The sequence below is a fragment of the Salmo salar genome, chromosome 15, assembly GCF_965601325.2.
Source record: "Salmo salar chromosome 15, fSalSal1, whole genome shotgun sequence".
NCBI lineage: Eukaryota > Metazoa > Chordata > Actinopteri > Salmoniformes > Salmonidae > Salmo > Salmo salar.
This window is the reverse complement of record NC_138305.1, coordinates 45704366-45732105: the sequence shown is the minus strand read 5'-3', so window position 1 is coordinate 45732105 and position 27740 is coordinate 45704366. Positions and strand designations below refer to the sequence as shown.

At 45.5% G+C, this 27740-nt stretch overlaps 1 protein-coding gene across 2 annotated transcripts in view; it reads right to left on the bottom strand.

Moving 5' to 3' along the window:
• Window positions 1–27740, bottom strand: part of LOC106571446 (mitochondrial peptide methionine sulfoxide reductase) — a 110459-nt gene that overhangs the window by 5011 nt on the left and 77708 nt on the right. For both annotated transcript variants that reach the window (XM_014144564.3, XM_082961821.1), the window contains 3 exons: window positions 26066–26185; window positions 20849–20953; window positions 17273–17379 (listed from right to left, as the gene is read on the bottom strand). In XM_014144564.3, coding sequence (XP_014000039.1) covers window positions 17273–17379; window positions 20849–20953; window positions 26066–26185 — 332 coding nt within the window. The remainder of the gene's footprint in view (window positions 1–17272; window positions 17380–20848; window positions 20954–26065; window positions 26186–27740) is intronic.

Genomic DNA, 27740 nt, shown 5'->3' with positions numbered 1-27740 from the left:
TTTGTGGAACAAAACAAGGTAAGCAGGCCTGGTGTCCAACAGGCTGAGACATTGGCAGGACATTAAATCCCAATCACCCTTTTTTGTCCATTTCTGGGCAACAAAGGATTTGTGAAGAGTGAAATATCCCATTTAGCGTTAAGAGCCTATAATACGCCAAAGGAAACTCCAGCAGCACACGTCAAAGCACCCTGTGTATTTAAGGACCCCATAAAACATACACAGCCTTGGATGCAGGTAGGAGAAACAAAGGATGTGGGGGTGTAACTTAGATTTCAAGATTAATGTTCTGAATGTATAGAACTACAGCTGCCACTAATTAGAATGTCCATATGTTGTATTCCATTGTTTACAGTTTGTTAGCATCTTCAGGGAAAGACATTTACACAATGGCGGAAATTCAGACCCGAGTTACGCTCGTGTAAATCCTAGACAAAATTGCCACTGGGGATGGGGAGACATCCCCCTCAATATTCAGAACAGGTTGATTCGCCGCCCCAATATAGCCTATGAACACATAATAAGCAATGGCAACAAAAAAACATTTGCAGAAAATTAGCTTTAATGGTCGACTTTAGGCACAAAAAACCTCCTCTTTTTCAATTTTATAACAGAAATGGGGTGTGTTTTTGGTGGTTCATTGACGTCTTTCTGGTCATGCACGCCGCAACCGAATAGCTAGTTCGTTAGCTAAGCTAGCCACTTGTAGCTAGCCAGTAACTCCTCCAGTATGTGTTGACGTCATTTCACAGGATTTGTTTTTGGACGGAAGCTACAGAGATCGTTAAGAAATGGCACTTCTGTAGCCAAATATAGTATTTGTCAAATAATCCACCACCTTTATGAGCGAGGAAACCATGAATAAGGTCGAGCGAACCTGCCAATTCCAAGTGGAAAAAGCATCTACTTTATTTTTTCGGATAAAACTAACAGCATTCTCCATGCACTGTAATTTATACATTGATATGATAATAGCTATTGATAAGACCTAGGTACATGAGTAATCTGTTTGTGTAAGGAGATTGTAAATATAGGCTAAATTATAATTGTTCTAGAAACCAGTCATATGGAAGGGAACTGAAAAGCATATCTATCAGGAATCAAGGTAAGACCCAGATGCAGATTGTCGAAGTAACAATGTTTATTGTAGCAACAGGGGCAGGCAACGACAGGTCAAGGCAGGCAGGGGTCGATAATCCAGGGTAAGGCAAAGGTACAGGACGGCAGGCAGAATCAGGGACAGGCAGAGTTCAGTAATCCGGAGGTGGAGCAAAGGTACAGGACGGCAGGCAGAATCAGGGACACGCAGAGTTCAGTAATCCGGAGGTGGAGCAAAGGTACAGGACGGCAGGCAGGCTCAGGGACAGGCAGAGATGTCAGGCGGGCAGGTACAGGGTCAGGACAGGCAAAGGTCAAAAACCAGGAGGACGAGAAATGAGATGCTGGGAAACAATAGGAGCTGACAGGAAAAACACTGGCAACAAACAGACAGAGAACACCGGTATAAATATACAGGGGATAATGGGGAAGATGGACGACACCTGGAGGGGGGTGGAGACAAGCACAAGGACAGGTGAAACAGATCAGGGTGTGACAATATCAACATGACAGGTAGGCCTATTTATGCCCATTTCCTACAGTGAAGTATGAAATGCTGTGTGGAGACGCAAGTCAAATTGGATGACATGGCGAAGAGTCACACCAAATGTAACCTGTGTGCTCTAGAATGTTTTAATAATATGTCCCAACTTTTCTGTTCCCTTCAATTTATAGGCTATAGCCTATGTTAAATATTATTAGCCATTATCGGTAGTGACTGTAAGTAGCCTAATAACCACGCATATTTAACTGCTAATTTAGTGTTCTTTCCCTTCCCTACATTGTTATCATTCCATTACATCATTTGATTTAGCCTACCTTTATATACTATTTAATGAAGGCCAAATAGAAATGGTAGTAAAAATAAAACTGTAGGCTTATTAAATCAATATGGAGCACAAACCGTTACTTTGAACTTGACGCATGGCGCAAGACTTGGCATCACACAGTTCCATGGTCAGTGTGGAAAATGTGGGTATATTTAGGTAACACTTCATTTTAAGGGGCTCCCGAGTGGCTCCCGGGGTAGGCCGTCATTGTAAATAAGAATTTGTTCTTAACTGACTATTACACTAACAAGTATTGCGGTCTGTAATTGCAAAGGTGTAACAATGAATGCTTGTTACCGTGCTTGTTACAAACGGGATGGTTTCCACTAAATTCACAAACTTACTGTTTTGTTTCTTCTCAGCTTTATTTGATTCAGTAACAACTGTCACAAAGGTTGTGACCCCTCGTTGATGTCTTGGGTGGCTGAGAGATTCTGCTCAATAGGCTCTAATTACTTAACCATAAATGTCCACTGTTGAAAATATATCTTCACTCAACATAATTGCTAGCACTTACCACCAAAATAAAGTGAACCTGGGTTAACTTGGATATGTGGAAAAATAAACTATTTCAAAGCATAGTAATGTTTGCCTAAGTACAATGTAATTACTATGCATTACACAGGATTTTACTAGTTAAAATGAAGTTTATCTTGAGGGGTACTTACTTGTAATTCATGTGTACTTATACATTACACTACCCATCCTGTCAACCTGGCCCTCATTTAACAGCTTCTGGAAGTTTCACTTCACTTCTGTACCTTATTGTGAAATGAAGTGAATATTGAGTTTTTATACCACTCCAGCCGACACTTGGCATTGCACACTTGGCTTGCGTGCGGCTGTTCGGCCATGGAAACTCATTTCATGAAGCTGCCGACAAACAGTTGTTGTGCTGACATTGAGTTCAGAGGCAGTTAGGAACTCGGTAGTGAGTGTTGCAACCGAGGACAGGCAATTGTTACGCACTACAGCGCTTGGTGGTCCCGTTCTGTGAGCTTGTGTGGCCTACCACTTCGCGACTGAGCATTTCCACTTCACAATAACAGCACTTACAGTTGACCGGGGCAGCTCTATTAGGGCAGAAATTTGACAAACTGACTTGTTGGAAAGGTGGCATCCTATGACTGTGCCACGTTGAAAGTCCCTGAGCTCTTCAGTAAGGCCATTCTACTGCCAATGTTTGTCTATGGAGATTGCATGACTGTGTGCTCGATTTTATACACCTGTCAGCAACGGGTGTGGCTGAAATAGCCAAATCCACTAATTTGAAGGGGTGTCCACATACTTTTGCATATGTGTACATGTCAGTCTGGCAGCAGATGGCTCATTCATCTGAGAGACAAAGGAAACCATGCAGAAGAAGAATGACATGTTTATCTCTCATTTCTGTGTCTAAGCAGTGAGTCATGGTAGGTCTAGGAGACAACGCTTTAGCAGTGGATGGAAGCTAATGGGACTTGACATTCAGCCACTCTCCAATTCAGTCTGGCCAGTACCCTGGTACTGCAGGTCCCTTTTCTGTTGCTTGTTAGCTTCAATGGAAGAGACGGAAAATTCTGTTTTATGCGTCTGAACTCTTTTCTTTGTCTTTATGTTGGCTGAGTACACACTAGCCTTAATCAGCTGACACACACATACATCTCATCAGCTGAGAGTGACATGCTGTGAACAAAGGTCACACCTCTCCTCTAAACCCCATCCATCATTTACCCCTCCTTCCAATCATTCGCTCACTCCTTCATTAGCTGGGGGCTCCTGGTCAGGGGTTATCCTACCCCTAACAAGCACCCCCGGCCCCACCTGGGACCACCATGAGGGGGTAGACGAGGACAGGGGCTCCCCTGGGAGATCCAGGGGGCTTGGGTCTCCTCAACGGCTCTCTCTGTCTACTGAACACAGAGGCGAGGAAGGCAGACAGTAAGGCTGGATATTAACTCCTCATATGAACACACACAGGTTCCTTGATCACATCCCAAACCATGGAGCTACTCCATACTGAAGCATTAACTCTTACTGTATCTGTCCACTCTATGGACTATGAACGATCTACTGTATCTATCCACTCTATGGACTATGATGATCTACTGTATCTATCCACTCTATGGACTATGAACGATCTACTGTATCTATCCACTCTATGGACTATGAACGATCTACTGTATCTATCCACTCTATGGACTATGAACGATCTACTGTATCTATCCACTCTATGGACTATGAACGATCTACTGTATCTATCCACTCTATGGACTATGATGATCTACTGTATCTATCCACTCTATGGACTATGAACGATCTACTGTATCTATCCACTCTATGGACTATGATGATCTACTGTATCTATCCACTCTATGGACTATGAACGATCTACTGTATCTATCCACTCTATGGACTATGAACGATCTACTGTATCTATCCACTCTATGGACTATGAACGATCTACTGTATCTATCCACTCTATGGACTATGATGATCTACTGTATCTATCCACTCTATGGACTATGATGATCTACTGTATCTATCCACTCTATGGACTATGAACGATCTACTGCATCTATCCACTCTATGGACTATGAACGATCTACTGCATCTATCCACTCTATGGACTATGAACGATCTACTGTATCTATCCACTCTATGGACTATGATGATCTACTGTATCTATCCACTCTATGGACTATGATGATCTACTGTATCTATCCACTCTATGGACTATGAACGATCTACTGTATCTATCCACTCTATGGACTATGATGATCTACTGTATCTATCCACTCTATGGACTATGAACGATCTACTGTATCTATCCACTCTATGGACTATGAACAATCTACTGTATCTATCCACTCTATTGACTATGAACGATCTACTGTATCTATCCACTCTATGGACTATGAACGATCTACTGTATCTATCCACTCTATGGACTATGAGCGATCTACTGTATCTATCCACTCTATGGACTATGATGATCTACTGTATCTATCCACTCTATGGACTATGAACGATCTACTGTATCTATCCACTCTATGGACTATGAACAATCTACTGTATCTATCCACTCTATTGACTATGAACGATCTACTGTATCTATCCACTCTATTGACTATGAACGATCTACTGTATCTATCCACTCTATGGACTATGAACAATCTACTGTATCTCTGTGGGTGTGAAAGCCACACACATAGGGGAGAGTGGGGTAAGTTGAGCAATTTTATACATTCAGTATCACTCCGTCAAGGGAAATATAGTATTCTTTCTAACAAAGATATCTACATATATTTCAGGATGTTGTGTATCCCTGGAAATAAATCAGAATTCATGTAAACATTACAGTTTTGAAAACATAAAAAAAAGCTGTCTCTTGGAATAATAGGTATGGGATAAGTTGAGCGGCAGGACAGGGTAAGTTAAGACGCCTACACATTTCTGTACTGAATGAAACAATACCACTACATTTCCTAAGCACAATCACAATAGATGTTTTGTCTTTTAATCATTTTAATACAGGCTTAACACCTAACAAACACTTTTAACATAGGCCAAGCTCTGTTGTTTCCTCATATCCCAGCTGGGCAGAAAACACTTCAAATCTGCTCAACTGTTGGCTCAACTCACCCCATGGCCAACGGCTCAACTTACCCCAAGGCAAATATTTTGACTATATTAGCCCACACACTTATAAGGATGCACTTTCATGCTAGGTTTAGGACCTAATATTGACACTTATAGAGACCCCAACTGATGTATAGAACAATCTTAAAATTATGTACTTTGGTTTAGATACAAGCATCATGTCATTAATTTGACTTGATTCAAATCAGTTTTTTGGACCTAACTTGCTTCCCACTTTTTCCATGTGGTTTCTTCCTTTACAGACTCCATGAAATGATCTCTTCCTAAATATTTGGTCAAATTATACATTTTGCGTATGATTCCTCAAAACAAGTGTGGATTACATGAATTCTTTGGCTTAATTTACCCCACACTCCCCTACAGCTTAACCTACATCCTGGGTCAGAGGAAGTGCTAGTGGCAGAATCTCCGAAATGGCGTCCCTGTCCTCCTCTCCTCTGACTCAGACGGTGTCTGCTGTGTTTGTTCCAGCGGCCCTGAGCTGTGTCATGTTACTAAATGGCAAAATGCATAATTCAGACTAATTCGTTTGCATGTCAGACAGAGTGCTCATTTGGAATGCAAATACCTGCGCGCCTTGGTTAACGGCAGAAACGTGAAAGGTAGCGATAAGCAGCCTAACATGACCTTCTATTGCAGACATTTCAGGAAGGCAGGAAAATGAAGAAAAAAAGAGGGAGAAAATGTTAGTAAAAATACAACCCGACGCAGCGTGTTAAAGAGCTAGAGCAGGATTAGAAAGAGGGAGAAGACAGGAGAGACACAATAAACACACACACACGCCTTAGTGCACAGAAATGGACGCTCAGAGAAGAGAGGGGAAAAACATTTTAGAAATAAGGAGGGAGGGCGAGCAAAAGAGGAGAAATTATTGAAAGATGAAATTCATTTTTAGGAATAATTCATGCTAACAAAGGGAGCAGCCCTCGAGCACGAGATCCACCCATAGGAATCAGGAGTTATCACACAGGCAAGGCAGGGGTAAAACAAGGACAGAGTAGTCAGTTAGTAAGTCCCTCTACCCCAGCCCCTAATTCTACACACACACACACAAAGCTAAATATTTTTTTTTTTATAGCGGTGCAACCAAGACATAGTTTTCTACAACAAAGGAATGTCTAGGCCTAAAATAAAGGCGTGATCCGCAGGTGCACAATACAGGAACACAGGAACACACACTACCTCGGAAACACACACACACTACTATCACCTCGGAAACACACACACACACACACTACTACCTCGGGAACACACACTACTACCTCGGGACAACACACTACACTACCTCGGAAACACACACTACTACCTCAGGAACACACACACTACTACCTCGGAAACACACACACTACTACCTCAGGAACACACACTACTACTACTACTACCCCAGGAACACACACTACTACTACTACCTCAGGAACACACACTACTACTACTACCTCAGGAACACACACTACTACTACTACCTCAGGAACACACACACTACTACCTCAGGAACACACACACTACTACCTCAGGAACACACACACTACTACCTCAGGAACACACACACTACTACCTCAGGAACACACACACTACTACCTCAGGAACACACACTACTACCTCGGGACACACACACTACTACCTCGGGACACACACACTACTACCTCAGGAACACACACACTACTACCTCGGGAACACACACTACTACTACTACCTCAGGAACACACACTACTACTACTACCTCAGGAACACACACTACTACTACTACCTCAGGAACACACACTACTACTACTACCTCAGGAACACACACTACTACTACTACTACCTCAGGAACACACACACTACTACCTCAGGAACACACACTACTACCTCGGGAACACACACTACTACCTCGGGAACACACACTACTACCTCGGGAACACACACTACTACTACCACCTCGGGAACACACACTACTACTACTACCTCAGGAACACACACTACTACTACTACCTCAGGAACACACACTACTACTACTACCTCAGGAACACACACACTACTACCTCAGGAACACACACACTACTACCTCAGGAACACACACACTACTACCTCAGGAACACACACACTACTACCTCAGGAACACACACACTACTACCTCAGGAACACACACACTACTACCTCAGGAACACACACACTACTACCTCAGGAACACACACACTACTACCTCAGGAACACACACTACTACTACCACCTCGGGAACACACACTACTACTACTACCTCAGGAACACACACACTACTACTACCTCAGGAACACACACACTACTACTACCTCAGGAACACACACACTACTACTACCTCAGGAACACACACTACTACCACTACCTCAGGAACACACACACTACTACCTCAGGAACACACACTACTACTACCTCAGGAACACTCACTACTACCTCAGGAACACACACACTACTACTACCTCAGGAACACACACTACTACCACTACCTCAGGAACACACACACTACTACCTCAGGAACACACACTACTACTACCTCAGGAACACTCACTACTACCTCAGGAACACACACACTACTACTACCTCAGGAACACACACACTACTACTACCTCAGGAACACACACACTACTACTACCTCAGGAACACACACTACTACCACTACCTCAGGAACACACACTACTACTACCACCACCTCGGGAACACACACTACTACTACCTCAGGAACACACACACTACTACTACCTCAGGAACACACACACTACTACTACTACTACCTCAGGAACACACACACTACTACTACTACCTCAGGAACACACACACTACTACTACTACCTCAGGAACACACACACTACTACTACCACCACCTTGGGAACACACACTACTACTACTACTACCTCAGGAACACACACACTACTACTACTACCTCAGGAACACACACACTACTACTACCACCACCTCGGGAACACACACTACTACTACTACTACCTCAGGAACACACACACTACTACTACTACCTCAGGAACACACACACTACTACTACTACTACCTCGGGAACACACACTACTACTACCACCACCTCGGGAACACACACTACTACTACCTCAGGAACACACACACTACTACTACTACTACCTCAGGAACACACACACTACTACTACTACTACCTCAGGAACACACACACTACTACTACTACTACTACTACCTCAGGAACACACACACTACTACTACTACTACCTCAGGAACACACACACTACTACTACTACTACCTCAGGAACACACACACTACTACTACTACTACCTCAGGAACACACACACTACTACTACTACTACCTCAGGAACACTCACACTACTACTACTACTACCTCAGGAACACTCACTACTACCTCAGGATCACACACACTACTACTACCTCAGGAACACACACACTACTACTACCTCAGGAACACACACACTACTACTACCTCAGGAACACACACTACTACCTCAGGAACACACACACTACTACCTCAGGAACACACACACTACTACCTCAGGAACACACACACTACTACCTCAGGAACACACACTACTACCTCAGGAACACACACTACTACTAACTCAGGAACACACACTACTACTACCTCGGGAACACACACACTACTACTACTACTACCACCTCGGGAACACACACACTACTACCTCGGGAACACACACACTACCTCGGGACAATGAGCGATGTATGAGCAGAGGGGGAGGGAGAGAGAGAAAAGGAGACCTTGCCTTTCTCTTTAGCCCCTCAGCCCTGGCTCAGAGGTCATTTCCTGCAGTGCAGTGCCTCACACAGAGAGCTCCCCAATCACTCCCCACGTGAACAATACAATCAAGTCAGCCAGCGGAGCATCCACGTTCAATACCTAGACATCAAATTAACCAGACGCTTCCCAATCCACCAACTCTGCTGGTCAAAGCTGAATGGAGAACGGAACAGGATAGTGGCTGAAACGGCTTCATTCTTCCCCCGTTACAAATGACTGTGAATGACAATACTTTGTTCTCGAAGCAGATGAGCAGAAAGAAAACATCTATTCTATGTCAACGTGTTCCTTCCTGACTGAGATGATCAGAATGGGGACATTCACAATGCTCTATAATTGGCTAATTTCAAAATGTGAAACATTTAAAACATTTCTAATGATTCCACCATTGACAGGCAGGACTAGAGACTAGGACTAGAGACTAGGACTAGAGACTAGGACTAGAGACTAGGACTAGAGACTAGGACTAGGACTAGAGACTAGGACTAGAGACTACACGATGTAGTAGATGGATAGAAAAGGAAAACACTCTCTCTTATGACTCTCATAGTGTTAGTATCCTAATGTGTGGCTGTGTATGAACTTCATGCATGTGTGTGTGTCTTTCTGCATGCATGTGTCTTTGTGAATTTGGTGTGTGTGTGTGTTCTACATGCCCGGCTTTGTTCATGTGTGTGTGTGGTCTCTGCTGTTGGCACAGAGAGTGTCATCACTGACCTGGCTCCACTCCCTGGCAGAGCAGGCCCTCTGTCCATAATGATGTTAGGGGAATGTGATACATACCACTTGTTTAGGTCTCCTGTCGGTACCATCAGAAACCAAATCAAAAATGGGAAAGTCTGCATGTGAGACAAGAGCAAAAGGGAGGAAATAAGATGGGCTGCTTCACTCCTTTACTAAACTAAAGGTAGGAGATGGGAACTATGAAGAACAGGCCGTAAGTGGACAGCAGGACAGGAGAATGATTGACACCAGTGAGGTAGCATGGCTGTTCACACCCCGAGATGAGATGATGAGATGGGGACAGACCATCACAGCTTCACCGCCATCATAGAAGAGGAGAGATGGATGTGAGGTAGGTGTGTGTGTGTGTGTGTGTGTGTGTGTGTGTGTGTGTGTGTGCGTGCGTGCGTGCGTGCGTGCGTGCGTGCGTGTGTGGTGTTTGAGGCTATATCTTAGAATGCCCAATGAGAGAACCAGGTAGCCAATTGGATATTGTGTATAATCAATACCTGTGTAATATTTATAAAGTAATAGTTATTATACAACCAACCATCCAAGACTGAATGACCAACAGCGTGACAGAGGGAGAAAAAGAGAGAAATCATTGGCCAAGGTTCAGTCTGTAGGTCAACAGGAAGGATGAAAATGACAGATTCGTCTTCCCAAGGTGGACAGACAAAATCTACAGTAACCCCAGCAATCACAACAGTCATGTATATTAGAGTCTTCCAACTCTTCCAATACGAGTGAGTGTAATCCAACATTTCCCCCCGACACCCACAACAACACCCTTATTTACTCAACCTCTGTCCTCCCTCCATTTCAAGTCATTATGTCTGAAGGACAGAGAGAACAGTGGGAAGGAGAGGAGGGTAAGAAAGTTGAGTTTGCTACTAAAGCAATTTGAAGACAGATTTGGCCGGCAGATGGTTGGCAGCGCCGTGTTTGTTAAACCAACTGGTCTGGTGCATTAGGATGTCGGGGAACAGCATGCCACGCCGCTCCATCAAAAATTGCCACAGATGGGGGGGGTACAGGGGAGGATGGGGGGAGGTGGAGGGGACAAGGCCGGGGCCCGGCAAGCTGGTCAGGAAATAACGAGAGCAGCTAGCGAACGGAGGGGGAACAGATAATTAGCCCGACCATGGCCTCCAGTCACTCAGTCATTCCACGAGAGAAGAGAGGAAGAGGGGGAGAGAGGAGAGGAGAAGGGGGGATCCCTGAGGGTGTGCAGGTGAAGGGCTGTCACAGCTGGAGAGCAACTCCCCATTACCAGGGAGGAGACTCACCTTCACCTCACACACACACACACACACACACACACACACACACACACACACACACACACACACACACACACACACACACACACACACACACACACACACACACACACACACACACACACACACACACACACACACACACACACACACTGAGTGTACAAAACATTAGGAACACCTGCTCTTTCCATGACATAGACTGACCAGGTGAATCCAGGTGAAAGCTATGATCCCTTATTGACGTCAGCTGTTAAATCCACTTCAACCAGTGTAGATGAAGTGGAGGAGACAGGGCTGTTCTGAGGGCAAAAGGGGGGGTGCAACTCAATATTAAGAAGGTGTTCTTAATGTTTTGTACCCTGTGTATTTACTCTCAGTCCTCTTTCCCTTTTCCCCTAACCGTCTAGGTTTGGTTATGACTACCATATACCATCTATATCTCCTCTCTAACAGTCCTCTATCTTTCTCCAATCTCTTTATTCCTTGCCCTGTCCTGAAGTTCAGTTGGCCCTTACATCAGTGACTGCTGTCCACAGAAAACAGTCAAAATCTACCCCACCATGACCTGATGGCTCTGTGGATGACACAGTGACACAGTGTCACTGCTGTCACAACCCCTGCCTGGCCCTGGCCATTAAAACTGCAGTGACACCCTGCTGTCATCTTGAATCAAGGGCACAACTGGTTGCCGTGGTTCCCCCCTAAATCAGATCTACTGTGAGGCCTGTCATCACCTTGACAATAGTCTGTCTGTGGAGCTGCAGCCACCTCAGTAGTTCTTCTGTTGAAAGGCTTATTGTGCACAGTGCGGGCACACACACACACACCCACCCACACACACACACACACACACACACACACACACACACACACACACACACACACACACACACACACACACACACACACACACACACACACACACACACACACACACACACACACACACACACACACACACACACACACACACACACACACACAGCTCAGTTTGCTCTCTACGCCATACCATATGAGCTACTAAACAGCATCGCTATGTCATTATGTCCACATCAATATCTGGCCATAAAAATCCATAACCTCACACAAGAGGCCGGAAAATGATAATACAAGTTCATGATAATATGGAGGTTCATGGCAAATAGCCTCTAGATAGCATGCTAGTTGCACTAGTCAACAGCATTGATGATGTGAGAGTAGAGTCATCCTAATGGTGTGATGGAGAAGTCTCTGTTTTAATGAGGTATAACAGTGGGCAGGCAGGCGAAGCCAGCTAGATAATTACAGACAGATCTCTCACCCACACTGACAGTCGGCCTAATTGGTGGAGGTGGTCGGTCGTCTCGGCAGCGAGGAGAGGTAAGCAGCAGCAGAACACGTTGTCGACAGCCTCTGAGGTAGAAACCTGTGTATTGTTGACGCACTAATAGATGGGAACACGCCGGCCATAGCTGAGTTTCTATCTCCAGTCCTGAGAGAGGAGCATGAAATCACTTCAATTTCTCTGAGATGAGGAGAAGGGAACTGTGTGTCAGTCAGGTGCCATGATGTGAATGGTGAATGGGACACAGTGCTCCCTAGTGTTGGAGAAAGGAAGGGTCACCTTTTGTGTTCTCAGTGTGGAAGTGTAGCTTGGTTCAGGGATGATGAGTTGGGATATGGTGGTGCTGTGAGCGGAGACCAACGATGGTGGATGAATAAAGATAGTTCACTCAGGCCGTTTACCATTGAAATGTGATAGCAGCTGGGTCTGGTCTGCGTAGTTCATTGAATGTAATGTAACCAGACAAAACCAGGGAGTGGGATATCTCGCTTCCTCTTCCGTCTCTGCTGAGACTTTGTGTCCGAACTCAGTTTGCTTGACATATAAGACTACGATAGAACCACCTGATCTGGTTTTACAGTGATTATACCAGGAGGACATACAAGAATTTCAATGCAAATATTCTGTCTAAAACATATGGTAAAAATAACATCTAGAATGTTTACTAATTTGGTCCACATTGCAATGTGCCAGTTGCAATATAGATCAAAACAGATGAAAAGGAAGAATCTCTAAACGGAAGTATTTTATGTGTACCTTTTCAAGTTAAGCAAAGTGTACACTGACAAGGGGGACTCTCGAGCGGTTTGCAAACAGATATGGAATATTAGAGACAATGAGAAGCAATTTTCAGCCATTTAGATATAACTGGAGATCAAAGACATGCATATTACATCTGAAATGAAAACATCTGCTACAGTACCTCAGCATATCGCTTCAGCCCAGGCCATCTGATTCCAAACCAATATTAACCCCTGAACCCGAGCCTAGAACTATGTCCAGCTTGATATTTGATTTCCTACACCATCATTTACTGAAATAAACTGAGATGGCAACGACTGTTGACTGTAGCCTTCCCTGTAGCTCAGTTGGTAGAGCATGGTGTTTGCAACACCAGGGTTGTGGGTTCGATTCCCACGGGGGGCCAGCACAGAAAAAAAATGTATGAAATGTATGTATTTACTACTGTAAGTCGCTCTGGATAAGAGCGTCTGCTAAATGACTAAAATGTAATGTAAAATGTTGTTATTGACAGCCATCCATCTATTGGGGGTATGGGTCACTTCTGTTTATCTACTTCCTAGTGGTCCTAGCAGGGTCAGTGGAGAGGGAGACCCCACTGGGTGAAGTGCCCCAGCGTCCCTGTGCAAACTCCTCCCTCCCTCACTCTGGATCCCCCTCTTCTCCTCCTTCCCTCCCCCTCTCCATCCCCCCTCCTCTCGGTGCAGCTCGCCCCCCGCAGCGTGGCATGATGCAGCACCTCAGACGGCAACACTCCGACACAATAAATATGAATAACCCTGGCCTAAACCCCCCCAAAGTGGAGAAGGGGGGGGGGGGGGGGGACCCTCCCTGTCTCCATCTCCCTCTCCCTGTAACCCAGGAGACAATGAGCAAACAACCCTGTCATATTGACCTTTCACTTTCCATTTGCCACATGCACGTCCAACTATTGTCATCACTTGTCCCCTTTAACCCTCTACCCTCCCCCTCCCGCCATTGCACTCTCCCTTTCCTTCTCTCTCTCTCACTCCCTCCAACTCTCTTTATCCCTCCCTGACTCCCCCCATTACGAACCCAGCTGTCAGTCAAAGCAGGCTTTATTAACCCTTGCCTGACCTCCATTTCATTATGCCGGGGGTCAACAGCTGATTAAAACGCAGCCGAGGTGCCTCTCTACAGATGACCTACAACCCCAGCCAAACCCCGCTTCATTAGGACTGCCTGGACCAATCATAGAGCTCGAGTGGTAGAACTGGGGTGGGGTGGGGGGGGGGCCTCCTCTGTTTCCATGGCAACAGGGCCGTGCTGCTGGGTTTGTGGTGCGGAACAGATGTCTCAGCAGGGGGGGACAGCAGACAATGGAGGAAGACGAGAGGACGGGAGGAGGACAAAGAGGCAGCATGGCCAGCAGAGGGAGTGTGTGAGCGTGTTGGTATTGTCTGTGAGTCTGAGTGTGTGTAGCACACTTTGGCAGAGTAGTGATTGTGTAAACAGAGGCTGCCACTTTGTGAACATAAACACAGCCAACAATAGCAAATGCTAGAGCAAAATAAACAGGTTTTCAGGTAAGTGCTGTGGCATTGTCTCAGACCCGTGACCAGGGGGGACATTAGTGACAAATGGCCTCCTTTCAGCCGAGACAAAACACAGCGAGACGAGCTCCGCTCACAGATGATATGATTGTCACGGTAGACAAGACGTGAACCGGAGAATAAATTAGACCCCACTCCACAACCAACCGACGCAAATGTCAAAATTCACAGAGGGAGACCACATACACGCACTGAGTAAATGTCTTTCATAACACCAGCAAACAGCACGGAAACTAACAAAGCAATAGAAACTGTAGCAGCTCATCATGTGCTACTAAAGGGGAGAAATGAAATGATGATTTTCCCTTTATACGTCTGAAACACCTTCAAATGATCTACTCCAGATAGATAGATAGTAGAGGTAGACAGTGTGGGTGTGTGGCAGGCTGCATAGAGAATGCCGTTATGTTAGTTATAACCTAATACACATAACGTCCCAACACAGACGCTTGCAAATATAAATTAAATCGTCCACAATGTGCAGGCCAAAATGATTTGTAGTAATAACAGCTGTGTTGTAAAGGAGATACTGACAATAGCCAATATAAGGCCTCTCCTGCAGTGGCTGCTGGGCTGTGGCCCCTGACTGCATGTGTAAATGGGGCTCATTTTGATGAGAGACTGGGTCTTGGAGGGAGGGGTAGAGGAACGGGGGATGGGATGGAGGGACCTGGTGTACCCTGGTCAGCTGTGTTACTATCCAGCCATTAGGAGAGGAGAGGCTGCAGGATCTCAGCCTCCCTCCCAGTAGCTTCATCAGCTTGAGGCAACACTCCGTGAAGGAACAAATCCAACCAATATGCTGCCCCTCCTCCTCCTCCTCCTACTCTCCTCCTCCTTTCCTCCACCTCCTCCTCCTCTCCTCCTCCTTTCCTCCACTTCCACCTCCTCCTCCACCTCCTCCTTCTCCGTGGGAGTGTACTTCCTATCTCCCCGTCTGGCTTAGACACCCCAACCCTGGCCTGGGAAGCTGCATGGAGCGGTGTGTCAGCCCGATGAATAGCCCACTGCAGGTCAGGTACAGTGAAGGTGGTAAGCAAACAGAGAAAATGTGTATGTTGGCAGCAACTGAATATCTTATTGTTTCTATTGAAGGAAAAGTTAACTATTTAATGTAACTAACCTGATATGAAATGTATTGAATAGCTCCAATGTTGACATTTCAGGACTGTACATGAAATGGTTCTCAACTCAACTGTGTATGTATGCTCTGTTCTGCCGATGAAGAGGTGGAGCACTGCTCATCCAGACAGATCTGACGCACCTTTCCCTCATCTTGTCTCCTCGCTGCACAAAGACAGTATGGCAGAACTTCATCTGAATACAGCAGCTCAACAATAGAACAACGAAGGTGTCCCAGACACTCAAGGTCATCTCATCGACACTCTCCAATGAGAGATTCAACTGTCAATGGATATAGGGACACGTCTTTATCCATCACTTGTCTAACATCCTGTGGTTGACATACCTCAGCTTCCATACGGAACAAAGGAGAGAAGGGCCGGCTAAATGGAGAGCGAGGCAAGGGCGGAAATCAGGTCAGAGAAAGTGGTTACAGAAGGATTCATGACAAGAGAGGAGAGAGAGCTAGAGAGAGAGAGAGACCGAGAAAGAGAGAGAGAGAGAGAGAGAGAGAGAGAGAGAGAGAGAGAGAGAAGAGAGCAGTAAGGTTGTAGCCACCGGAGGGAGAGAGAGAGAAGGAGAGAGAAGCAGGAAGGAGAGACCAGCCTAGCTCCACTGTAAGCTCATGTTTTCTTTCTTCCTCTGTCTGTCTCTCCTTTCTTCTGGAAGCCATGCATGCAGCAGTGTTGGGGAGGGTGGGGTCTAGTGCGGTAAAGCTGCTCCACATAGCATTGCACCACAGAGATTCTGCTGTTCCTCCCCTCCTGTTTCCTCCTCTCACTAGGGGAATCAGTGGCAGCATGCAATCCCTCTCCATTAAACATATGCATTATGCAGGTGGCGTAGCCTGCCTGGCTTTATGCATGTTCCCTGTAAGGTGACGGGATTTGAACCTAGACTGATGCTCGTTGGAAAGATGGGTGTGTTGCAGCAAGCATTTAATGTGACTGGTGCAGTCGGGGGAAAAAACGTTGTCTTTCTCAATGTAAAGGTGGTATAATGTGTTCTGGTTTGGGTCGTATGGCTACTGTATAGGATTTTCCGTATTTATTTATTCGGGGGAAATGGATTTTCTTTCACATCCAGCTTTTGTTTCTACGGCTTGAACCTCTCGAGAGAACTGATTATTGAGTTCATGTGACTCCCACACACAGAAACTTTACTTTACCTTCTGATAGTCTTCTTTGGAGGCCAGAGCCTGTTCAAGCTGCTCCTGTGTGTATGTGTAAATGGCTGATCGATAGGTCGTTCCTACATCGTTGCCCTGGCGCATTCCTGACAATGAGAGAGAGAAGGCAACGTTGTGTAACTGTTAGAGAATTTACTGGACTAAAGAAACCACTTTTCACTCAATATAGAGGAAGACATAAACAAAGGACAAATCACACAGAGAGAGACACACACACAACCACACTCAGACAGACAAACAGACAAACAAAGGGTTATACATAAACAAAAAAAAGAAACATCCTCTCACTGTCAACTGCGTTTATTTTCAGCAAACTTAACATGTGTAAATATTTGTATGAACATGACAAGATTCAACAACTGAGACATAAACTGAACAAGTTCCACAGACATGTGACTAACAGAAATGGAATAATGTGTCCCTGAACAAAGGGGGGGTCAAAATCAAAAGTAACAGTCAGTATCTGGTGTGGCCACCAGCTGCATTAAGTACTGCAGTGCATCTCCTCCTCATGGACTGCACCAGATTTGCCAGTTCTTGCTGTGATATGTTACCCCACTCTTCCACCAAGGCTCCTGCAAGTTCCCGGACATTTCTGGGGGGGAATGGCCCTAGCCCTCATCCTCCGATCCAACAGGTCCCAGACGTGCTCAATAGGATTGAGATCCGGGTTCTTTGCTGGCCATGGCAGAACACTGACATTCCCGTCTTGCACGAAATCACGCACAGAACGAGCAGTATAGCTGGTGGCATTGTCATGCTGGAGGGCCGTGTCAGGATGAGCCTGCAGGAAGGGTACCACATGAGGGAGGAGGATGTCTTCCCTCCACTTCCAAATCGATCCCGCTCAAGAGCGCAGGCATCGGTGTAACGCGCATTCCTTCGACAATAAACGCGAATCCGACCATCACCCCTGGTGAGACAAAACCGCGACTCGTCAGTGAAGAGCACCTTTTGCCAGTCCTGTCTGGTCCAGCGACGGTGGGTTTGTGCCCATAGGCGACGTTGTTGCCTGGTGATGTCTGGTGAGGACCTGCCTTACAACAGGCCTACAAGCCCTCAGTCCAGCCTCTCTCAGCCTTTTGCGGACAGTCTGAGCACTGATGGAGGGATTGTGCGTTCCTGGTGTAACTCGGGCAGTTGTTGTTGCCATCCTGTACCTGTCCCGCAGGTGTGATGTTCGGATGTACCGATCCTGTGCAGATCTTGTTACATGTGGTCTGCCACTGCGAGGACGATCAGCTGTCTGTTCTGTCTCCCTGTAGCGCTGTCTTAGGCGTCTCACAGTACGGACATTGCAATTTATTGCCCTGGCCACATCTGCAGTCCTCACCTTGTTGCAGCATGCCTAAGGCACGTTCACGCTGATGAGCAGGGACCCTGGGCATCTTTCTTTTGGTGTTTTTCAGAGTCAGTAGAAAGGCCTCTTTAGTGTCCTAAGTTTTCATAACTGTAACCTTAATTGCCTACCGTCTGTAAGCTGTTAGTGTCTTAACGACCGTTCCACAGGCGCATGTTCATTAATTGTTTATGGTTCATTGAACAAGCATGGGAAACAGTGTTTAAACCCTTTACAATGAAGATCTGTGAAGTTATTTTGTTTTTTACAAATTATCTTTGAAAGACAGGGTCCTGAAAAAGGGATGTTTCTTTTTTTGCTGAGTTTATTTATAAGGGGACCTAAGCTGAGATAATTTCATTCGCCAACCAACCACCAGACGGTGCTTGCTCTGACAGGCTCGTCTTATGAACCAAACTCACAATCAACCCTGTCTGTCTGGGGAAAACTACCTGGAGATGAGACCAGACCAACCACGCTGTAATTTCAATCAAAGTACAGTTCACCTTGATCCATATATAGAAACTGATACCGATACTTCCTGCCTGCCTGTGTAATTATTCTGTTGCTGGGAGCGGAGAGTGAGCTGTGCAGACACACAGTGAACCACACTGGTTTTGTTCCCTGACAAAAAGCTCCCATTCCAACACGCAATCATTGGCTAGGTGTTAGAGGACATTTTTGGTCATACTGTTGATAGTAGTGTCCTGTTACGATCACATGGCATATGACAGTGAGTCTTATGATATGGGAATCAGTAGGTTAACCTCCTCTAGCATCACTGGGCCTTTGAGCAGCACTTCAGAGAGTACTTGACCTTAGTCTCTATCTGAACCTACCTGAATATTACATCCACTTTGGGAACTAAACTACAGTGGGAAGATACTCAGTGAATACAGTGTACCTGCATATAACAAACATTAGGAACACCTTCCTAATATTGAGTTGCACCCCCTTTAGCCCTCAGAACAGCCTCAATTCGTCAGGGTATGGACTCTACAAGGTGTTGAAAGCGTTCCATAGGGATGCTGGCCCATGTTGACTCCAATGCTTCCCACAGTTGTGTCAAGTCGGTTGGATGTCCTTTGGGTGGTGGACCATTCTTGATACACGGGAAACTGTTGAGTGTGAAAAACCCAGCAGCGTTGTAGTTCTTGACGCACTCAAACCGGTGCACCTGGCACCTACTACCATACCCTGTTCAAAGGTACTTCAATCTTTTGTCTGGCCCATTCACCCTCTGAATGGCACACATACACAATCCTGTCTCAATTATCTTCAGGCCTCAAAATCCTTATTTAACCTGTCTCCTCCTCTTCATCTACACTGGTTGAAGTGGATTTAACAGCTGACGTCAATAAGGGATCATAGCTTTCACCTGGATTCACCTGATCAGTCTGTTATGGAAACAGCAGGTGTTCTTAATGTTTTGTACACTCAGTGTGGGTAATGCATTATGAATGCATATTGTATTTAATCAGGATCTTTGTTTGAGCCCACCATATCAAACCATCTAATCTAAAATAGCATCTTTGAAAAAGTTGAATGGAGGAAATGAACAGTTATATTCTGCACGCTATGTGCAACAGCAGTATTCTGGAGCCAAACCACTCAGGAAGTAGGTCATGATTCATGACACTGAAGTGACCTGAGAATGATAACGTAGTACTGTCAACAGTGTGGAAGAAAGTCACCAACAATGTGCCTCATCCTATGTGTATTCTACTCTGGGTCATATTGTGTGTGTGTATCTTCTTCTCCACTGTGTGTCATAGCTTGTGTGTGTGTGTGTTTAAGGTTGTCCAGAGGTTGGGCTGGCCAGCGGAGTTGACGTGCCTGAGGTGAGGAGGGGTCAGAGCTAACACAGAGAGGCACATTTCTCTGGGGCCGTGTGTACCCTGTGGACTCACACACACTCACACAGGGTCAACAAGGGTCAAATTAAACACACACTCACAGCGCTGTGTGTGATTAGGTCACACACTCCAGGCACCTCTTTGGGTGGAGCGTGACTTTCTCTCTCTCCTTCCCTTCCTCCCTCCCTTCATTCCATAGAACCCTGATTGTAGGCGCCTCAAAATGGCGGACTCACCATTTTGCTATGGATAGCTTAGGGCAGAGAGAGAGCAGTATAGACTTGGTTTAAACTACGGCAAGTTGTTTGGAAATACTGTACCAGAGGTGTCTGTGTGTGGATGGACAGAGAGGGTTTTTACCTTGAGTTGGGTTGTGGCTCTCCCAAAACACCTTGAGCAGCGTGGAGAAACTTGTCTTCTCTGGCTCCCAGACCACCCGGACAACCTCAGTATGACCTGTTCTACCTGAAGGAGACAGCAGAAGACAGGAGAGATGGGGAGGTTAGAAGTAGGCAGAAAGTTGCCACAATCCACTGGTCCAGGATCAGATATTTCCTTATCACTCTGGTTAAGATTAGGAGTGGTTTATGATAATCTCATTCTAGCTCTGTGGATAAGTAACCTTGAGTTTTCTATCAACTCATCAGAAGCAGTGAAAAGCCTGACTGTGAGTGTCTCTTGTTCTCCAGTCCAGTCGTGAGCTGCTGTCCTGGAGGAGTTCTGAATGTTTTAACCAAGAAGAGAGCCCCTCTGGCCCAGGGCTCTGGGGGTACAGTAGGAGTGTCCTCCAACCACGCAAGCTGGAGACCCAGGACGGTACGGGCTGATTGGATAGAGCTGTTTGGAGAACTCTTTCATTCACTCTTCCTCTTCTACCTCCTCCTTTCTCTTTCTGTCTTCTCATCCCATACTTTGTCTCATCTCGCTCCCCACACTCGCTCCCCACCTCACTGGCAGTTGAATACCTAGTGCCGAGGGACATTCACAAAAGTTCACATCTCAATATGACCGAGTAAAACAGTGTTTCATATAACGGCCCGCTCTTCTATTCCTAATTCAAGACATTTCTAGCGAGATGACTTTATTCCACTGAGATTGGTGTGTGTTTAATATCACCTCATAAGGCTGTGTTCTCCACTATCTGCAGCACATCTACAGCTGGGATATTAAAAAAGTAATAAGAACTAACCTGTAGGGTCACTCTCATTACAGACTGACGCTACAGAGGAACTGTACAATAAACCTGATGGAAGAACACAGTGATGTCCTGGAGACAGGAGGAGGGACAAGGAAGTACATGGGACACAACTGATATGGTGTATAATTTTCTGCACACACACACACACACACACTCACGAGCACATGCACAGTTGATTGCACAGACGCACGCTCAGATTCAGGAACCCATTTTCTCCCTCCCTCTCTCTACCATTCTCTCTCCCTATAAACAATTATTTCTTTCAAATCCATCCATCCATTGTCTCTCTTTCAGCCTCTCTTTATTTCTCCTTTCTCCTCCATCCGGTGGCTCCCTCGCTCAGCTGGTGGGCCTGGCAGTGGAGCTGTGTGTTCAGGGTGAGCTGAAGGACGCCTGAGACACACACACACACACACACACACACACACACACACACACACACACACACACACACACACACACACACACACACACACACACACACACACACACACACACACACACACACACACACACACACACACACACACACACACACACACACACAGTCATCATCCGCTGGCAGCTCAGGGGAGGATGGGCAACACGGCTGCCAGCATGAGGCTCAGCAGAAGTCAGAAGTCCATATGCCACCACTCTCCGCATCCCACAGCACTATATGCATGGGCTGGAGCAAAGAATATGTTGCACTCTTTTTTATTCAGATTTCTTTTTCAAATGTGATTGACTGTGATTGACCAACTATGGTGTTCAAAGACAATGAGGACTTGTGACCTCATATTCATGTACTGCCCTGTCCTATTTTCTACTGTACACATCCCTCATCCAAATGATGCTTTCCTCCATTCTCTCTCTCTGTTTCTCTGTCTTTGTGTCGGTTGTCTGTTCAATACATTCCTGCAACCCCTAATCCCTTGTTGACACAGGATCCCGTTCCAATCTGCACACTGCAGACGCTCTGCTGGGATTAGCGCTGTCTGCAGAGGAGCCACGGTGTATGTGTGTTTCTGTGTGCAGACAGGGGAAGGAGGAAGGGGTACAGTTATCTTTCTACAGCCACACAGGGCTCAAACCCCCTCACCCCTCCTCAAACCCCCTCACATTGATCTGCAGCCCCAGCAGCAGTGAGTAACAGTCAGTAACAATTAGTAGCAGTCAGTAACAGTCAGACACAGTCAGTAGCATTCAGTAGCAGTCAGTAGCCGCCAGTAGCCGTCAGTAGCCGCCAGTAGCCATCAGTAGCAGTCAGTAGCCATCAGTAGCATTCAGTAGCCATCAGTAGCATTCAGTAGCATTCAGTAGCAGTCAGTAGCATTCAGTAGCCGTCAGTAACAGTCAATAGCATTCAGTAACAGTCAATAGCATTCAGTAACAGTCAGTAGCAATCAGTAGCCATCAGTAACAGTCAGTAGCAGTCAGTAACAGTCAGTAACAGTCAGTAGCATTCAGTAGCAGTCAGTAACAGTCAGTAGCAGTCAGTAACAGTCAGTAACAGTCAATAGCAGTGAGTGGCAGTCAGTAACAGTCAATAGCAGTCAGTAACAGTCAGTAACAGTCAGTAACAGTCAGTAACAGTCAATAGCAGTCAGTAACAGTCAGTTGCAGTTAGTAGCAGTCAGTAACAGTCAATATCAGTCAGTAACAGTCAGTTGCAGTTAGTAGCAGTCAGTAACAGTCAATAGCAGTCAGTAACAGTCAGTAGCAGTCAGTAGCCGTCAGTAACAGTCAATAGCCGTTAGTAACAGTCAGTAGCCATCAGTAGCAGTCAGTAACAGTCAGTAGCCGTCAGTAGCCGGCAGTAGCATTCAGTAACAGTCAGTAACAGTCAGTAGCAGTCAGTAGCAGTCAGTAACAGTCAGTAGCAGTCAGTAACAGTCAGTAACAGTCAGTAGCAGTCAGTAGCCATCAGTAACAGTCAGTAGCAGTCAGTAACAGTCAGTAGCAGTCAGTAGCCGTCAGTAACAGTCAGTAACAGTCAGTAGCAGTCAGTAGCTGGCAGTAGCATTCAGTAACAGTCAGTAACAGTCAGTAGCAGTCAGTAACAGTCAGTAGCAGTCAGTAGCATTCAGTAACAGTCAGTAACAGTCAGTAACAGTCAGTAGCCATCAGTAACAGTCAGTAACAGTCAGTAGCAGTCAGTAGCCATCAGTAACAGTCAGTAACAGTCAGTAGCAGTCAGTAGCAGTCAGTAGCATTCAGTAACAGTCAGTAACAGTCAGTGGCAGTGAGTAGCAGTCAGTAGCAGTCAGTAGCCGTCAGTAGCAGTCAGTAACATTCAGTAACAGTCAGTAGCAGTGAGTAGCAGTCAGTAACAGTCAGTAGCAGTCAGTAACAGTCAGTAACAGTCAGTAGCCGTCAGTAGCCGTCAGTAGCAGTCAGTAACAGTCAGTAGCAGTCAGTAGCAGTCAGTAACAGTCAGTAGCCGTCAGTAGCAGTCAGTAACAGTCAGTAGCAGTCAGTAGCAGTCAGTAGCAGTCAGTAACAGTCAGTAGCAGTGAGTAGCAGTCAGTAGCCGTCAGTAGCAGTCAGTAACAGTCAGTAGCAGTCAGTAGCAGTCAGTAACAGTCAGTAGCCGTCAGTAACAGTCAGTGGCAGTCAGTGGCAGTCAGTAGCAGTCAGTAGCAGTCAGTAACAGTCAGTAGCAGTCAGTAGCAGTCAGTAGCAGTCAGTAACAGTCAGTAACAGTCAGTAACAGTCAATAGCAGTCATTAACAGTCATTAACATTCAGTAGCAGTCAGTAACAGTCAGTAGCAGTCAGTAGCAGTCAGTAACAGTCAGTAGCCGTCAGTAGCAGTCAGTAGCAGTGAGTGGCAGTCAGTGAGCTGAGGCAGGATTTCAGCACCACCAGATGGACAGCTCCCTGCCTCAGCACAGTACTCTGCATGCTACATTCTACAGGGCAGTTCCACTACTGCTAGAACAGAAAACGAATGATAACAAAACATAAATAAAATGAAACACACACACACGCGCACGCACATACACACACAGTCTCACACAAACGTTTCTTTTAGTATCGTTGAGGGAACCAAACAATTGATTCCTATTCAAAATCTTATTTTCCCTAACCCCTAACTCCGAACCCCTAACCCTTACTCCTAACCCTAACCCTAATTGTAATACTAACCCGAAACCTAACCCCTATGCCTAAAATAGTCTGTTTCCTTGTGGGGACCGGCGAAATGTCCCCACTTGTCCAAATTTTACTTGCTTTACTATCCTTGTGATGATTTCTGGTCACCACAAGGATAGTGAAACCAAAAACACACACACACGCACACACACACACACACTGCCGAGGGCCCAGCCAAGGCTGTGAAGGTCAGTGCTGGTCATGAGGGTTCAGAGTTCAGACAATGCCCTCAGTCCTCAGAGGAACACCCAGCAGCAGTATTATGTTACCTCCTATTCCCAGAAAACTACATTCACGCTGAGAGCAAAATCTAATTTCCTAAATCCTAAATCCTAAATCCTAAATCCCTCAAAGCAGGATGGAGATACAGTGGGTGCATCTAAAAATAACACAGAGATAGCTGACAGTGTTTGGATAATGCCCTGAATGTTCAAAAACACCCAACTCCCATTATCGCAACAAAGGAAAACTGTAGAGAACAAGTTCACTGTCTGAACCACGTCGACTTTCTTCCACCGCTGATTTGGATTCTCATTTCCAAACCTATTTTTTATTCTCCATTTCAATAGACAGCTCAAAATGACACCTACTGTAGCTGCTTTGTTACTAAGAGGAGGGAGGCAGAATGAGGACATCCATCACAGAGCTACTGTAGTGATGCTCCTCCTGGTGGATTTCTCTAGTCACACACTGCACACACACTTAGAAAGTAGAATACAGACAGATACTGGTGTGTACCGAATAATGGCCTTGCACACACTCCTTAACTGTCAGGATCATTAAACACACAAACACACACACCATGCTAGACCGCGGTCAACCATTTGTGGCAACCTTCTCCCTGCTCCACTATAAATCAGGCCCGAGGGATTCCATTGTGTTTTCATGGGCAGGTTGTGAGAAAACAAAGAGCTGAATAGTGTCAATATAAACACCAGATACCTCTGCTACTGACTACTTGTGTATTATTCTCAAGACTGCTGCTGCATGTACAGTACAGTAGTACCTGATAGAAATGTAAGGACATTCATTAAATGCGTGTAGAAGTCGATTTAACATGAGGAGAGGATCAACACGTGCATCATTTATGAGGCTGGTTAGAGTGTTACGCACACGGAGTGTGGAGGGCGGCTTATGACACAAAATAGTCAAAATAGTGAATTATTGTGAGCACGCTGTTTGTTCTACAAGCATTTGGACATTGTGACAGGGGCATTGTTGATAGCTAGCTATGTTGAGTGGTACCTGTGCAGGTCTCTTCGTAGGTGGGGTTGGGGGTGAGGCCTCCAGCATAGCCCACTTGGGTGGAGTAGACCCCCTTCTGCTTCCAGAACTTCCTCTCTGCTCCCCAGAAACAGCCCATCCCTTTAACACAACACACCTTAGTCAGAAACAGACCATCCCTTTAACACAACACACTTTGGTCAGAAACAAACCCTCCCTTTAACACAACAGACCTCATACAGAAAGAGACCATCCCTTTAAGACAAGACAGAAAATACTTGTGACCTTGAGACATTAAGGTCACAAAAGCATAGTTCTGAGATATTGAGCATCAAAGTTTTAACATTCCAGATCTCAGAACTGTTATGTTGTGAATTCTTCTTTCATAACCCATTAACGTCCTCACGTACCTAAAGTGCAGAGTATCACAATCCTGAGACATTTGTAAATCAGTTTTTTTAAGGGGGTGCAATTGCAGATATAATCTTATGGCTCTGAAATGTCCGTCTGGGTTCAGACAGACTGTAGCTATTTGAATACAGAAATGATAGAATAACACTATTTTACCAAGACAGAGTCAGAACACATCATCACATACATTAACACATGTATTACGGTCATCACTGAACAACGATGTGACAACATCATTTACTTTCACATTTCTGACTGTTGTTTTTTGCTTGTGTGCCTTTATTGCTGACTAGACTAGCCCAGACCATACCTAGAGGGAGATGGCAAAGACGTGTTCTGATTAGTCCATCTGTATTTGTTCAGGTTTGTGATTGGATTGCAGATAGAACCTTATAGTGCCAAGTTCAAATGGGTTTATACAGATAGGACCTTATAGTGCAAAGTTCAAATGGGTTTATACAGATAGGACCTTATAGTGCAAAGTTCAAATGGGTTTATACAGATAGGACCTTATAGTGCAAAGTTCAAATGGGTTTATACAGATAGGACCTTATAGTGCCCAAGGTCTTGATCTCAGTTAGCAGCATTGGATGGGTGGGTAGATGGATGATAAGGTGGAGTGAGTAAAATACTAAACCGTGTTGATTTCATTACCTCTCTTAGGTGTGACATGAATACAACAGCCCACACTGATACAACACATACCATGTGGGAGCATTAACACAACGTAGGACTGAACGTAGCCAATCACTGGCACAGTGACAACCGGGGGATAGAAGGCAGGCTTTAGTCAAGTCAAGTTAAGTCAAGTCAAGTCAAGGGTAACTGGCACCTTTTAAGGCGGTCCACAGGGGGATTTGTGATTTGAAACGCTCGACCAGTAACAAGAGCATGTAAGGCTGCTTTAAAACATGCTTATTTGTACACAGGCCCAGGAGATAAAGAGGCTGATTTCTCTACTGTCTGTCCTGATGGATTACACAGTTTGACTCCCCGAATGGAGAAAAGAGGAGCTGAACTAATGCATTCTATTAAAGAGATCCTAATCACCCCCTGCAATTAATCTCTGCACCCCTTCCTCCTACCCATCCCATCCCTCTATTCTCTCTCTCAATCTTCTTTTTGTTTTTCACTTATTTTTCTGAACCTAACTGAGTATCGTGGGGGGGACGACGACTAATTACACTATACTGTCCGGGTGTCATCCTCCCCTCTTCCCCCCTATCCCCTGCTCCCTCTCTCCTCTCCCCCCTTCCTCCCATCCTCCCCCCTCTTCTCATACAGA